This window comes from Gymnoscopelus microlampas (assembly GCF_963454915.1).
Source record: "Gymnoscopelus microlampas genome assembly, chromosome: 8".
NCBI classification, from domain to species: Eukaryota; Metazoa; Chordata; class Actinopteri; order Myctophiformes; family Myctophidae; genus Gymnoscopelus; species Gymnoscopelus microlampas.
This window is the reverse complement of record NC_139945.1, coordinates 17,680,490-17,697,296: the sequence shown is the minus strand read 5'-3', so window position 1 is coordinate 17,697,296 and position 16,807 is coordinate 17,680,490. Positions and strand designations below refer to the sequence as shown.

The following is a 16,807-nucleotide window of genomic DNA, read 5'->3' as shown; positions in this document are numbered from 1 at the left end:
TGAGCACCTTGTTTAAATCCGTGCCGTAGCTCAGAGTTAAATAAACACTAAAGATTTTCTGAGGGGGTCCCTCTAACTAAACATTTTGAGATGGGGGTCCGCGGCCAAGTACATATCATTTTGGGTGGTCCTTGACATGAAAAAGTTTGAGAACCACTGATATTATAGCAACATACTATAACATACTATACTATATACATACTGTATTATTGCTATAATACAAAAAGAATAATAATGTTAGGATTGAGAATACATATGTAGAACCCCCAGAAGCAAAGATTTGAGTTACAAATGTTCACTTTAAAAAATACATATTCAAAGATTTGCAAAAATAGCAGATCTACAAGCTCATAGCGCGGCACAGATGCGTTCCCGGTCTTAAAGGGTTAATGCACTTTAGCAGAACACTTGAGTCCTCAAGTCCCAGAGTATTTCCACTTTCTGCAGTATCACTCAACGGCACCACTGACCTTCCTTTAATTGTTTTATGCTATTTATCCATTCCGTGCATGGATGGACTGGACACTGACTGCAATCCTATGTGACATACAGTAATTGGCTATAACCTTCCAACTTGTATAGCCCGTGATGGGTGAATTAGAATCAATTTGATGTTGTTCCTCCTAAAGTGGAACTCTCCTGAATGGAATGGCCACTTTGCGGTTCAAAGTCGTCAAGGACATTCATAAGGTCCTCTGTAATGACTGTTTTATTTAACACCGGAGTGCAGATGGTCACATCTGATCAGCAGCATGGCTCAGCCGACATCGAATGACACACGGTAACGACACCGGTATGGAAATTAAGTCAGTCTTGTCTTCTATGTTCCGTCTAGTCATCTGACGATGATGGGAAACATTTAAAAACGATGAATGGATCGCCTTGATCGCTTGTCTTCTTCTTAACCCATTAAGACCTGAGGCCGATTCTACAAATGCCTTTTAAACCAGTAGTTCTCGAACCTTTTCTCAAAGTAGTTCTCAAAACCTTTCGCGGAAACACGTCCCAGTCAACTTTCAATAGAAAATATGTTTATAAAAGGCTTTCGGGGGTGAAATTCATGGAGTGGGTGTTGTGAAACATTTGCCAATCACAAGGATATTCAATTTAACTTTAGTTTTTGTTTTAAAGTTACCTAGTATTACTTTAACTTGCTGTAAAATAGATTTAAAAAAAGTTTTGTGTGTGTGTGTGTGTGTGTGTGTGTGCGTGTGCGTGTGCGTGTGCGTGTGCGTGTGCGTGTGTGCGCGTGCGTGTGCGTGCGTGTGTGTGTGTGTGTGTGTGTGTGTGTTTCAGACGGTTACGACCCAAAGAATCAGAACCACCGGACAATGTTGCTGTGTCTGCTGATGACATCATGTGACCTGTCGGACCAGACCAAAGGCTGGAAGACCACCCGCAAGATCGCTGTCAGTTCACAGTTCCTTTGTGTTTCCTGGTTCCCTATATCTGACCATTTTGCAGCCGTCATTTTCTTTATCAAATGCTTAACCACTTAAACCCCATTATGCTTGAGCGGAGTCCCTCAGGGCTTTATACTAGTGTATTTTCTGTTTTCTGTTATTGTGGGGAAAGCTTTCGTAGAAAATAGCCGATCGACAAGCTCACTCCGACACGTTGTGAGCTTGTCGATCTGCTATCTTCAGCAGCAACAATTTAATCCTATCATTTGTGGGGGCCCATTTTGTGAGGTGCCAGAATTGCTATTTTAATTGAAATTTACTAATCTTTATAGCTATTTATCTCATGTGCTCTGTTATTTGCCCTTGGTGACGGGAACGATAAAAAAAAGACTGAGAGGCAGATAACCGACATCAGCCATAGTGCTAATACATGTTATCAGCTAAGAAAGGGGAGATGCTGTTTTGAACTTGCCAATGTAATAATGTTGTTTAAATTACAGAGGCTCCAGAGTTATAGTTAGTTAGGCCAGTGGTTCTCAACCTGTGGGTCTGATTTGGGGGGGGGGGGGGGGGGGTCCCCAGATGACAGTAAAGTGACAATTTAAGGACTTTTAATACCTAATACCTACTACCTTAAAAATATGAAAAGAAATTAAATGAAAAAAAGACCATTACTTCATCAAAAGTAATCAACAAATTATATAAAAACTGGTCAAATTGTCAAATTGGCCAAATTGTCAAATCAAATAAGGATGAGGCAAACCTTTCAGAATGTCAGTGATGCAATCTCATACTTATTTCGTGTTCCAGTGACAAAACCACGGTTAACTTTGGTCAACAATAGCTGGGTCCAAAAAGGAAAACATGTGTCAGGAAAACATAATGCATTTTAGGATTAAGTTCAATCTAGGTCAACCCTCTTTTAAAAGCAAAGCCCTGACCCTTGTCCTAAATCCTGCACCCTAAATCTCCATTCACCTACAACACAATAATCTCACCCCAAAGTCTAAAGCACATTTCTGTTGTATTGAGGAAGAGCAAATGATACAGACCCACTTGGAAGTTATTACAAAATACAAAACGAGTGTCCCTAATGTCCTCAGTCATTTGATATGGGGGTCCATGGGCTAATGAAAGTCCATCTGGAGGTTCATGAACATTTGGAAGACCCCTGAGCTAGGTTATTATAGCCATGTGTACTTGTTTGTATTCAAAGCAGTTAATAAGGGGATTCTTTCTTTAAAGTATAATTTGACATTTTAAAATCCCCCAGACCACACTACGTCATCTTGGATCACACATTGAAAAAACTATGTCTATATAGCCATGTTTCTGGTTTTGGGAAAGAGACACTTTTAAGGCTAGGTTTGAGCCAGAAAATGACATGTAGTGCAGCAGATAACGGCAATATTTTTTGGGAGAATCGTTCAAATGGTGAAATTTGTGTGAAAAAAAAAGTGTGAAATTTGGTAAAAAATCATCTTTGGAGGTCACTCTTCAATTTAAGAAACCGGTCTACTTTTAAATCAAAGATGGCGGCCATTTATTTCAAGATTATTTCTGAGAGTGTACAAATGGAACCAAATGGACCCGTTAGGGTCCATTTGGTTCCATTTGTACACTCTCAGAGTTAAATTAACATTGATTTTATAATAAAAATTGGGGTCCCAGAGATAAAAATGCCATTAAATGGGGGTCTGTCCCTAATACATGTCAAACTGGGGGTCCTTGAAATTGAAATGGTTGAGAATCACTGCTAGAGCCGTAAAAATCGTCTCTTATTGGGGTCCCTGGCATAACTTTTCAAATGGGGGTCCCTGGGCTAATGTGTGTCAATTTGGGGGTCCTTGACGCAAAAAAGGTTGAAAACCACTGCCATAGAGGAACAGGGACACTAGCGTTTAAGGGGTTAAGCCTAATTTATTCTCCATCGCACAACGGTATTGTTTCCCAAAGAAAACATATTTGTTTTTGGAAACAAAACACCCATCATGTGACGGAGTACAAATTAAGCTTTACTTTACCTAGAATATAAACTGTGTATACAGGATGTTTTATATCGTCTCTGCCGGGTAGAAACCTCATATGTCCAAATATCAAATTCAAAAATAGCAAAAGTAGCAAATCTACAAGCTGAAATGCTTGCGGGTCTGTCTACTTTTGATGCTTTTGTGTGACGCTGTAAGTATTATTAATTAAAAAATACATTAATTTACGGGGAAAAAAAGGTTTCGGCCCGACAGCAACGATATATACTCTCGATATAGTGTTCTCCAATGTTATTTTAAGTTTAGATTTTTGTGGAACATTATTATGTGCATAAGTTCTGACGGTGGTTTCTACTGTGTTTCCACAGGAGCTGATTTATAAGGAGTTCTTCTCTCAAGGGGATCTGGTATGTAACGTATATATTAAATGCACATCATCCGCACCGTGTTTGAATAGTGACTGTATAAAATATACATAATTCTCTGAGGTCAACCCTTATTTTGTTTGTTTTAATCTGTGTGATTGTGTGTGTGTGTGTGTGTGTGTGTGTGTGTGTGTGTGTGTGTGTGTGTGTGTGTGTGTGTGTGTGTGTGTGTGTGCGTGTGCGTGTGCGTGTGCAGGAGAAGGCCATGGGGAACAGACCTAGTGAGATGATGGACAGGGAGAAGGCCTACATTCCAGAACTTCAGATCAGTTTCATGGAACACATTGCCATGCCCATTTACAAGTAAGCACATTTCAGCAGTGATGGAAGAAGTACTCACATTTTTCACTTAAGTAAAAGTGTCAATACCACAGTGTAGAAATACTCTGGTGTTCAAAATTTACTTGAGTAAAAGTACACAAACGTATTCACATTAAACTGTATTTAAAGTACCAAAAGTAGAAGTACTTATTTTGCAGAATGTCCCATTTGAAGTGTTGGTCCGCGGCCAAATACATATTTAAGAATGTTTTCTAAATCCTAACAGTATGCTGCTATATCAGTTCTGTCAGATAACTCACGAATACTGTAGATTGAAATATATTACAAACCAAATATATTGAAACAATAGAATATAGAATATAGAATGAGAATACAAGAGTGGATGAAATATTTTATTTTGGCGTTCAGGCTCTGCTACATTATTCTCCCTGCTCAGCACAATTAACACATTGGGTGCCAGAATTTTATAATAACAGATTACGTTCGGTGCCAGAAATCTCACCGTTAAGCTGTTTAAACTGTAGACTCCAAGACGAGAAATCCATGTGAAGCATGGATTTCGTTCATTTTGCACGATGGTCCTGGCTAACGCCTGGAACGATAACATCTCTCACGCGAGTAACAATGGCGGAGCGATCGTGCACACAAAATGAGTCGTTTTCCCCAGCGTAAAAAGTTTCGGAGTTATAGGGGTTTTAGAGAAGGAGATAGAACGGAAGCGGATGGGAGCCATGTTTTTTGGCACGGTGATCCATCTGTCCTTTCCTTCTCAGAATCGCCATGGGTGATTCCAGAGCTGCTCCAGCCCCTCCCGTGTGGAAAAAACGAACAAAACACGGTTCAGACCGTGTTTGGCAGCCGATGTGTTAAGACAACCATCATTAACCTTTAAGAGCAGGGAGATAGATACAGTATATAATAACAACCCCCCCATGGGGAACAGAACCAATAGCAGAGCCCACTGGTGGTGCTGGGGTGGTGCGGGGAGAAAACACCACATGACAACAACACCTATGACACAAACCGGACGGAACACAGATGTAAGTGCAACTTAAATAAGCCGCCCGATTGGACAGCTGACTGCCACGTCAGTGTATGACGTACTGTATGGGTCTGAATGACGCTGTAAACAGCCACATACTGTAGAATGAGCATGCATGTAACCTATCGAGTGTATCTGCCAGAACTAACTCGCAGGCTACGCATCATTGGTGCTCCAACTTTTTCATGTCAAAATAATGTATTTGGCCGCGGACCCCCATCTCCAAATATTTTTGTTCCAGGGCCCCCCCCCCCCCCCAGAAGCAAAGATTGCAGTTAAAAATGTTCACGATTTAAAAAAAAAAATGCTGATCTACAAGCTCATAGAGATCGATGAGCTTGCATATCTGCTATTTTTGAATAGCCAAACAAATCTTAGAATGACACAGATGCGTTCCCGGTTTTAATGGGTTAAAATGTCTCAATGGAAGGACCACTGCAAATGTACTAGTTACACAATATGTAATTGCACAACCAAAGATAGGTGAAATTCACGATGTTGGCTCTGCTTCATAGTTACAGCAGTTCATTATTATTATCCTTACACCTCACTTATATATTGTATGTCGATGTCTGTCGGGTGGAAACCTCATATGTCCAAAATTGTTACTTTTCAGGATACAAATTCAAAAGCATCAAAAGCAGTAGATCCACAAGCTCGAAACGCGTCGCTTCGCGCCGCGTTTCGAGCTTGTGGATCTACTACTTTTGATGCTTTCGTGTGACGCTGTAGTGTGATCATGTAGGGCATTAAGAGTGTTCTGCCCGACAGCAACGATGTGCAACTCGTCAGTGACACGTCTCTAATCAGAGTCGAACCTCCTCCTTCCCGATAGGCTGCTGTCGGAGCTGTTCCCGGGGGCCACCGAGCTGTACGACCGAGTGGCGTCCAATCGGGAGCAGTGGACCAAAGTGTCCCACAAGTTCACCATCCGGGGGTTGCCGAGCAACAACAGCCTGGACTTCTTGGACCAGGAGTACGAGCTGCTGCAGGCCCAGGGCGCGTTCGGAAGCGACGACCACTGCGACGACCACTGCATCAACGGTTGCCTTGACAATGGGGACGGGGGGAGGAGCCAGTGAGCGAGCGAGCGGAAAAAAACGCGACGAGCGCCATTACAGAAGCTTCTCTCGGGCCAACGGGTTCGGCCGAGGATGCCTTTTTAGTGACCTTTTAGAGGGAGGTGTCTCCGATGACTTACTATAGCGTAGAAGGCGGGAGGGACACGCCCATGATTCAATCGAGTTGAATCGGACGCGCGAGGGGCTCTCCTACGGGCCCCGATTCAGCCGTGAAAACTACCCATGTTTGAGATGCCACAGCTGTGTCTCCGGGTTTTCTGGAGGAACGGCGGAAAGCAAGTGGCTTTCGTCTGTTTGCGGCGGCTACACTGGATAGATGTCATTTACTTTTGCCATGAATTCATACTGTACTGATTTGAACTGTAAAAAAAAAAAGATTAACCACTTAAACCCCTCTAGTCGTAGAGAACTGGACCTGAGTTACAGTACAACTGTACTTTGACCACTTTTTTCCGCAACGCGACGCAATGTGAGCTTGTAGATCTGCTATTTTTTTCGGGGCTAATGTTTCCCCCCCAGAATATGGACACTGGGGTTCAAGTGGTTAAATACACACACACACACACACACACAATACGCAGTACATTACCACATACACACACACACACACTGTACAAGGACAGACTGAAGCTATTAATTATTAATTGAAGACTTATTCGATGTGTAACAGTGGCATAAATTGTTAACTACACTCTGTAAAATGTTTCATAACGGCTTGTATTGGTTTCAAGGGCCAGCAGCTTTAGTATACAGTATGCTCAACAACCCCCCCCCCCCCCCCCCCCCCCACAGGCACCCTAAAAACTCCTGCACATGAGGCTTATGAATGCATGCTGTATTGTGTATTGCCATTTATATAGGTCAATGTGGATTTCAACACCATTGTGGAGACATTAACATACTGTCCCCCTTTTTTACACTATTGGAAAAAGGATTTTATATTCAAGCTCTTTCAAAGTATATTTAACTATTTCATGACCACGACTTAACAGGGGGAAGTACCTGTTTTATTTTTGCTTCCATGTAATATTTTATTTTTATTTTTGTTTATTCCGTGTGTGTGTGTGTGTGTGTGTGTGTGTGTGTGTGTGTGTGTGTGTGTGTGTGTGTGCGTGTGCGTGTGTGTGCGTGCGTGCGTGTGCGTGTGTGGGTGGTTTCACTTTTACTCTTTTGGGGGTTTTGGGCGATAATAGTTGACAATCACTGATCAAAGCTAGTAGACACCTTGGTTTATGCATTAACACTCTTTAGAAACACACACGAACATGAACATGAACACAGACACACATACATACAGTATCATTCATTACCTGTAGTACATGTACACAGTACAGTGTAACACATGCTGTATGCTGCGTTCATACTGGCAGCGACAAAGCTACCATTCATTTTCAATGGAAGCCAGCGACATGTTTGTCGCTACTACAAAATCTACAAAGCTACAATCCCAAGTTGAGCTTTGCTTCAACTGCAGCTGCAAAGCTGCAAAACCACCAAGTCTTGTTTAACCATTTCCACTGCCCTTCACTCTCTCTCTTCACACAATTCCTGCTTGTAAATGGGGGGGAGGAAACTAATGATTTCTGTTAGCCAGTTCCCTGTTCTTTTTAACCCCAGGCGTCGCTTGGTCGTTTGTACTGTTCTCGCTCGGCGGGGCCGCATGCTTGACGTCAAGTGTTGATCGTGTCGATCAACACTTCAACAGAGACTCTGTGACAGATATCGTTGCTGTCGGGCAGAAACCCCTCATCTCCATATTTTCACTTTTTGTGTTTTTGTGCGTAAATTAACGCCCTACTCGATCATACTACAGCGCGCCGCGTTTCGAGCTTGCAGATCTGATACTTTTGCTATTTTTGAATTTGAATCCTGAAAAGTAACAGTTTTGGACGTACAGTGTGATGTTTCCACCCTGCGTCTCTTTGTATCTTAACCCATTAAGACCTGAGGCCGCGTCTAAAAAAAATCAAAATCCTAACAATTTTTCAGAAAAAAATATTTTAAAAAAAAAATCACGATTTTCAAAAATAGCAGATCTACAAGCTCGTAGCGCGGCACTCGGTGCCGCGCTATGAGCTTGTATATCTGCTATTTTTGAAAAGCCAAAGAAATCTAAAGTGACACAGATGCGTTCCAGGTATTAATGGGTTAAGTAGCTGCCAGTGTGAACACTGCGTGAGAGTGTACAAATGGAACCAAATGGACCCTTGCCGGTCCATTTGGTTCCATTTGTAAGTTAACAGTGTATTGTATAACAAAAAAAGAAAACGAGTATAAGGGAAAGATTTATGTTTTCAGGCCTGTCTGAAAACCACACTTCCAAAGTACTTTTTCTCTCCGACACCATCCACTCTTTTTTTTCCATTAATGTCCAGAGATTTCCTGGGGGACAAAAAAACAACAACAACAACAACACTTTGATGAAACCCTTTAATTCTAAGACCCATCTCATGTAAACGTGCCAGAGTAGAGATCATCGAGCGTGTCGTCCTACAGATCTGCCTTATCGCGCATCTTTGCTGCCTTTCCTAGAGCTTTTAATATAATGAACATGGATTATAGCAAAGTTTGTTTAATATGTATGTTGGTGTGTTTTGCTATAGACATATAGTTTAATTATCAGTGCTGACTGAATGATCATAAATGCTCAAAAATTGTATATTTTGTGAAATACTACTCGGACCTCAGAGAAGTCGCCTAATGTGTGTATAATCCCCAAAGTCACGCGCTATCACCTGAGAGACTGTGTGTGTGTGTGTGTGTGTGTGTGTGTGTGTGTGTGTGTGTGTGTGCCTACAGATGCGTATGTGTGCCTACAGATGTGTATGTGTGCCTACAGATGTGTGTGTATGCCTACAGATGTGTGTGACAGGTTTTCATACCATAATGTAAAACCTCAACGTTCTCGATCTGTACAGTCATCGTATACGAACCGAAATTAACATCCAATAACGTTTTTTACGTACGTAAGAAGATATTTGTTGGAAAATTGTACTGAAGATTATTTTGCACACAGTAAACCCCTCAGTGTTAATTTATCCATTCATAAATCAGAGTGCACAAATATAACCATATTGCCCCATACCAGACAGTCCATTTGGTTACATTTGTATACTCTGCTGAGTTAAACGATGAGCACTGAGGATTTTAGGGCGTACACCACAATACCTGATCCATTTTAGAATACTTTAAAAAGAGATGGAAACAATGACTGCTGCTGCTGGACCAATGCTGTACGTGGGATAACTGAAGAACAGATGCATAAGTTGTAGTGGGTTGATGGTTGTGTGAATACATACTGTAGAAGAGACAGAGATTAAGCACTTAAACCCTATGTTGACTGGACGTGTCCCTCAGGGCTCTATCCTCGGCCCACTCCTAGAGGAAAGGAACTTTAGCCCTGCCTCACCCGAGTGCCCTTTATTAGTTATTTTTGGCAAGCCGCCACACTGTCAACATACATTAGGGCTTAACTCAGTGGTTAAGCCTACGTACGTATATACGTAGTATATCCCGTCCCAGAAAATTAGAAAAAATATCGTATACCATCTAACTCTCCGAGGTAGCGTATCTGATACGCAGGAGGAGGGGCTGAGGGTATGTGTGACTTCAATAGCCTTTTTCAATTGATAATGTGGTGTCCGAGCTGAAGGCTTATGTGTGGCCATTAAGGGGATAATGACCGCTGGCCATGGAAGTTTTGATGTAGTTCTCTCATATGTTAGAGCGGTTATTTCATTCGGTGAACACGCGGTTATTTCATTCGGTGGCCGTGTGCGTATTCGTGTGCGTGTGCATGTGCTTGTGCGCATGCCGTGCGTGTGGGAGGGAACAATTATGGTATACCCTCCGAAAAAACCTAGAACACACCACTGGCTTAACCACAGGAAACCTAGCGTCCCTATTCTGGGGTGAATATTCTGTGAAAATAGATCTACAAGCTCACAACACAGGTGTATTGGCTATTTTTGGTGAAGATCATCTATTACAGAGGAGGCCTTGTATTACACCCCTGGGGGACTCCAGTCTATACCTATCGGTTATATGGTTTAAATGGTAAAGCGCCCTTTTCACCTCTAGAGTCCTCATAGTGTGAATTGAAGCAGTTGTAAGAACAAAAGTTAGCATCAGTGGGTTTATGTATTTATTTTTGGAAGGATTTCATAAAGTAGGTAGGTTAATAGCATACTGAATTGTATGTATTTTTAGGGCCTTCTATCTACGGCGTACAATGGGATAATACTCTGACATTGTCTATACAGATGTATGGGTCTCTCTCGCTTCACTGACAGAATATTTTACTGTACTTACTTACAGTCTAAAGGGCATGCACATCTCGTTGTGGAGCAGCCTCTGTGTCTGTCTCTCTCTCCCTTACTGTCTGTCTGTCTGTCTGTCTGTCTGTCTCTCTCTTTCTTTCTCTCAAGCTTTCCTCATCGCCTGTTGCTCCCATTGCTGTTACTTTCATCCAACTTGATTTCAGATCTGCCTTTTTCATGTGCAATATGAAGTGTCTGCCTGTGTGTTGATGCCTAGACTCTTATGTAAATACCTATGCCTGTTGTTAAATTATTTTTATTTTTTTGTGGGGGGTAGCGGGGCTGGTTTCCAAAACACATTTAAGAGGTGGATTTTATTATGTTAGAACTGAAACTCGTTATACTGAGAATTTGCTAGTGCTGTGATGCTGTTGGGAAATAGTTTTCTCTCCTGGATAGGCTGTGTACCCGTCCCTTTTATTCATTGGTTTTAGTGGGATTTTTAGGGCCCGGGCTCCATGTGTGCCAATCAATTGGTTTTTACAAATTTCAATATTACTGCTTGTCCAGAAAGTAATAAAAACCCCAACCAGTCTTCCGCCATCCCAGAGTGTAGAGTGTCATTGAAATGTCATCATTGTTGAAGATCACCTGTGACATTATTGTTAAAAAGTGGTATAAATATATAAATGCTGTAAATATCAAAGTTTAAAAAAGATTGTTACATGAGTGTCATTATTATTAGACTGGGGGAGTATTTCAGTTCTTTAATGTATTTCAAGTGGTTGCGTTTTTTTAAAAACTTCTGTTCTTTTTTCCTTAGATTTTTTGGACAGTGGCGCGATAACACACACAGTGTTTTAATGTATACATGATACTTATTCTGAGAACTGAATCTAAGACAAGTGTTTATTAATTATTTCCTTTTATTGGGTTATAGCAGCCTTAGTGGTCTCATTCTTCTTCAGATATGACACGTTTCCATCTTTGTTTTTGGAAAGAGGGGTTTGAAATGATTTTTTTTCTTTTTCTTGTAATAAATCTGGTGAAAAAAAGTCTCATTTACTATGAGCTGTCTCTCTATATGTGCACACAACACTTTTGTTTTTTATTTTCACTGTCTCTGATTGTCTTTAACTAGAAGTTCGGCCCGCTGTGTGGGCCTCACCTCTAGTGCCCGCACCCACGTAGCGCCCACTTGGCAGCGATCATTGGTTCACCGATCTGTGCGCCCGCCCCGCGCCCCTCCGCCTCCCCCAATGTGCAGTATTGAGAGCCCTGACGTCACAACATTTGGAGCGATGCCCACTGCACTCTGGTTGGTTGGGGAAATGAAAGGTTGACTCCCACTTCCTATGCCAGGAATGTCAACAGCCTGGTCCAGCCTCTTATTTTTGAGCAAAACGCAAAGGAAAATAAAAGCCTGGAGATCGAGGCTAGGGCCCACCTAGAGCCCAGGTAGAACCCACGTATAGGCCACACGGGCAAGCCCAAGTGGGACCCAAGTGGATCCCGCTGACATTGCCCACTGTAGGCCCTTATAGTTCAGCCCACCTTGAAACCATATGGGACCCACCTCAGCCCCACATAAATTGCCAAGTTGGGGTACACCTAGGGCCCAGGTAGAACCTACTTATAGCCCACATGGGCATCCCAGTTAGGACCCACCTCGGTCCCACATGGAATTGCCAAGTTGGGGTACACCTAGGGCCCAGGTAGAACCTACTTATAGCCCACATGGGCATCCCAGTTAGGACCCACCGCAGCCCCACATAGAATTGCCTAGGTGGGGCCCACCTAAGGCCCAGGTAGAACACACTTATATCCCACAAGACCAATGAGAGTTAGCGCTTTCGTTTGTTGCTAAAATACAGTGTATGGCCCATAGCACGTCTGCCCCATAGCTTGTAGATCTCTCGCACATGATTGGCATAGCCTGCGTTGCCAGCTTTTACGCGCACATGATTGGCTGTTAAAAATGTGAGCAGTTTTACGTTTCACGATCAGCCCGGAAGTAAATTGAAATATATGTAACTCCGTATGATTATTAGATAGTAGAAGTGGAGACACATGTGAAGGTGTAAAAGAAAGTAGAGGTACTTATATACTTTTACATGAGCGATTTTTGTAGCAAGTTGGGAGGGAATTGGACCACTGCTTTGGCCGTGAATTGTACCTAAAGTTTTGGGTCCAGGGAGGGTCCACCTCTCTGATTGATTGATGATTGATGATTGATTGATTGATGATTGATTGAATATTTCATTTAGAAAGACATGGAAACAGTACATGGAAGTACAATTCACAATACAAGGTCCTCTAAACTGGATCGCTCATAAAAGCACTTGGCTTGATTGGTGTTGATTGGTGTGGCAAGATGCTTTGAAAAGTTTGAAAAGCAATCAGTGAATCACTATTTTAAGTGAAGAAAGCAAAGTAGAAGGTAGACAAAAGTACAGAGGTGACCATGGAAAAAACAACAATAATACACTTGACTTTAAAAGCAATTTTTTAAACAGGGTACAAATGTAATTGCTCCATCTACGCCTTCCCTCTCCTACTTACTATCTCAATAAAATAAAATAAAGTACAACGTGATGATGACTAACCACTCTCCGTCTTTAAAAACACAACCTGTGTTTCCCATCGTGTCTTCTGGACTAGTATATTAGTATTTATGGTAATATTATTGACCACTCATTTTGTATGTCCGTGGCAAAATCATTGTTTGAGGAAAATGTCCATCACAAGCCCATGTTGATGACCCCTGGCCTAAACACACCGGCTATTTTATAGCAACATTTCTATTCTTATTTTTTTAATATTGTGAAATTGCGAAAACTATTTTCAGGTGGGGGTCCGTGGAGGAATAATTTGGGGGTCCTTGACATGACAATTACATTTCATACAGGCCTTGGGCCTGTCGCACCTAGCCAGCGCACCTAGTGTGGCCAGACTATATCACTGCGTGAATCGCCGAGTGGTTCCAGGCTATGTCGCACCTCCAACGGTGCCCATGATGGACTATGCATGGTAGGGGCAAAAAAACAGCACCCCACATAACTACCAATATTTACAAGCAACAAAAAAGCAAGCCCAAAGTTGCTTATAATAAGCAAGAAGTTTGGTTGAGTCAAATGCAGAGGACACATTTCCACAAGGAGATGATAGAGTGCATCTCATATACAGTATTTTGCTGCTGTAGGCTGTAGGGCATAAACCTCTTATCTCCATATTTTAACTTTTTGTGTTTTTTCGTAAATTAATAACCACTTGACCATATACTACAGCGTCACAAATCAAAAGTAGCAGGTCCACAAGCTCAAGCTTGTAGATCTGTAGGTGAGTCAATCAATGAAAAAATGTCACTTAACCCCAAAAAAATTGATACTAAAGGTTTTTCAATGGATTCTGGTAGTATTTGGCATGCTAAATAACATACTAAAAGTTTACCAAAATATACCTCCCAGAAAGCCGCCATTTTCAAGATGGCGTCCCAGATGGCTGCGGGGAGCTTAAAATGGCTATATCTCAAATGGAATAAATGTTACAAAGGATTTTTCAATTGATTCTGGTACCTCTATGCATGTTTAGGAAAATATACCTTCCGGAAAGGCTTCATTTTCAAGATGGCGTCCAAAATGGCAGCCGGCCACTCATCCAAGAGGCAATCCCCACTTGGTCGGGGGAGCTATAGACCTTACCAACGTCGCGTCACCAAAACTTAGCCACGGCCCCTTTTTCGACGCTCCAGCCCTTTGGGGGTCAGACGGTAGATATATAGAGACGCATAAGCCAAATTCCAATACCGAAAATCTCGGCCACTCGCTCACTCCCACTCGGTCACTTCGACTTCGAACCGGAAGTAGTCGCGGTCCAATTGTTCATGTGCTTCTTGGAGGAGGCGAGTGGAGTCGAGTGGAGTCGGCGAGGAGGCTCTCCACTTCCGCATTGAGCGAGTGTACATCAAGTGTATGCTCGACCACTCTCAACAGCTCCTCCGCGGCAGACTTCCGCATCACGTGTACACTTTTTTTTGTTTTTTTTCCCCTTCTCCCGTGACGTATACATGGTCCTCCTCCTCCACATGTGCCGAAAACAACGGCCGCACCCCCCCCCCCCCCCCTCGCCGCCGCCGCTCACTCGTTGCGCATCTCACACACACACACACACACACACACACACACACACACACACACACACACACACACACACACACACACAGTGTAAAGTAACTGAAAAGACCGCAACAAGCCACTGGCTTTATTGCGTTGTTGAATAAAGCATAATACAATTATACATTGTAATATATTGTGCACACTTTCTGTCTCAAAAGCTGTTTCTATTCGTGCATGCCTCAATGCAGTACACGGACAACTATAAATGACTGAGACAAAGATTATGTTAACATTTTTAACTTCTGGGACGAAGAAAAAGAAAAGAAAACGGGAGGTGCGCGAACAGCGCGATGGAGAAGAAGGACCCGCCGATATTGAATATTGTTTGTTGGTGAAACAATCATGACTGATACACATGAAAGAAGACCCTTCACAGCTAAATAGAGAATTTTACATTTTAAGAATCGGTTCAGAATTGAATGAGTACGACTATAGTTAAATGTGAACCGGTTTCTGCTATAAATATGCATCCACCGTTCTGCGCGCCCCTTGGCTGCGACGTTTCCTTTTTGCCACGCATCTACACTTCATGGAGTACATTTTTGTACTGGGGTTCTGGGGACTGTACGAGCAATAAGAGGGACAGGTCAGGATTAAATCAATAAATGTAAGTTTGCTCATCCTGGCGCTCACTATTTCAGGAATAAATGGCTTTGCACAATAATGTAACTATAAAGAGAACGATGTGGCCATCCATCCACATTGATGAATTGTCTATTCTTATATTCTGTATTATTCTATACCTGCATATTATTCTATGCATAGTATATTTTCATCCACGCCTCTGCTGCTCTGGTCCAACTGTGTGAGACGTCATAAGTGATCGCGGAATTTGCCGTCTCTTTGAAATGACGCGCTGAGTGTAGTCCGATCCTTTGAGGGCAACCGCTCGACCACTCGTCCTCTCAAATAATCCTCGGCTCCTCGCAGGGGCGGGGCTTAGGCGCGAGTGGAGGAAGCGAGGAGAGTGAGCGAGTGACCGAGTTTTGGGGAATGGAATTCAGCTATAGAGTGGCGGAGGATGACGGTGGTCTGTGTTTGTAAACATTTGTAGACAACACAGTGTGAGGCTAACAATGTATTCAAGAGAAGAGACTATTGCTTGGATCTCAGCTGTACCACACAAAGATTTAACGTTCAATAGCTGTCGTATACAACCCTCGTAGACGTATTTATGTCTACGAGGGTATACTACAGCTAAACGTTCAACAACCTGCCCAAATACAGCCGTGATTGTTCACGTCATTTTCTCAAAGGTACATGTTTTACCAAAAACATGAAAATGCTATTTTGTCTCTGCTAACTAAAAGTAACTAGGTAATGTAACTAGACTAGGATAGCCTAGGGCGCTCTGACAGGCGCGCTGCTACTACCGTGTGAGGTCTCCAACTTTAATAAAAAAAATATAGCTGCAAGCAGCGATAATACGGGGCCAGTGAATAGAGAGAGAGAGAGACATGGAAACGGAATAGATTGAAGAGAGAGAGAGTGACATGGAAACAATAGATTGATGAGAGAGAGAGATGGAAACATAATGGTTTGATTGGACATCTCAACCTACTGCCATTAACAGGATTCGAACTCTCAACCTTCAGACTAATAGGCTGCAACACTACCTATAGTGCTATCGCTTTGTCCAGGCTGATATTGTCTGTTGAAGATCATAAACTCTTGCCTTCTTTCATGAACCAAGCCCCTGTTTCACTAACACTAAGATCCCTCGTTCACAAACCATTTACCAATGAAGAAATTGTACATCTCCTCAGAACCAAAACTAGTGAAAGTAGCCGATCTACAAGCTCACAAACCATGAAGAGTTGTGAGATTGTAGATCAGCTATTTTCAGAATGAAGTATGTCATACGTTGAAAAAACGTAGTCTCAAATAAGCATTTCAGGTTATCTTTACCATTTGCACATGTATTCATTGATACAGTCATGTTGTTTGCAATTCAACTTAAATTAAGTCTGCATCAAGTGAGGCTTGAACTGGCGACCTTGAGATTGTGAGGCATTCATTTAAGGGAGATGCCATTGGCCCAACAGACAAGTAACTGTGAAAAAGGAGATCACGCAGATGATACAGTTTCACGCAAATAGCTGAAAAATCCTGGGTTTAAGTGTTTTTCAAACTGCTCAAAATTGCGGACAA

At 42.3% G+C, this 16,807-nt stretch overlaps 1 protein-coding gene across 2 annotated transcripts in view; it reads left to right on the top strand.

Moving 5' to 3' along the window:
- The window catches only part of pde2a (phosphodiesterase 2A), a 340,034-nt gene extending 329,815 nt beyond the window's left edge, over window positions 1-10,219 (top strand). For both annotated transcript variants that reach the window (XM_084065531.1, XM_084065532.1), the window contains exons 28-31: window positions 1,297-1,409; window positions 3,760-3,798; window positions 4,013-4,119; window positions 5,976-10,219. In XM_084065531.1, coding sequence (XP_083921657.1) covers window positions 1,297-1,409; window positions 3,760-3,798; window positions 4,013-4,119; window positions 5,976-6,222 — 506 coding nt within the window. In that variant the 3' untranslated portion in view covers window positions 6,223-10,219. The remainder of the gene's footprint in view (window positions 1-1,296; window positions 1,410-3,759; window positions 3,799-4,012; window positions 4,120-5,975) is intronic.
- The last annotated feature ends 6,588 nt before the right edge of the window (window positions 10,220-16,807 follow it).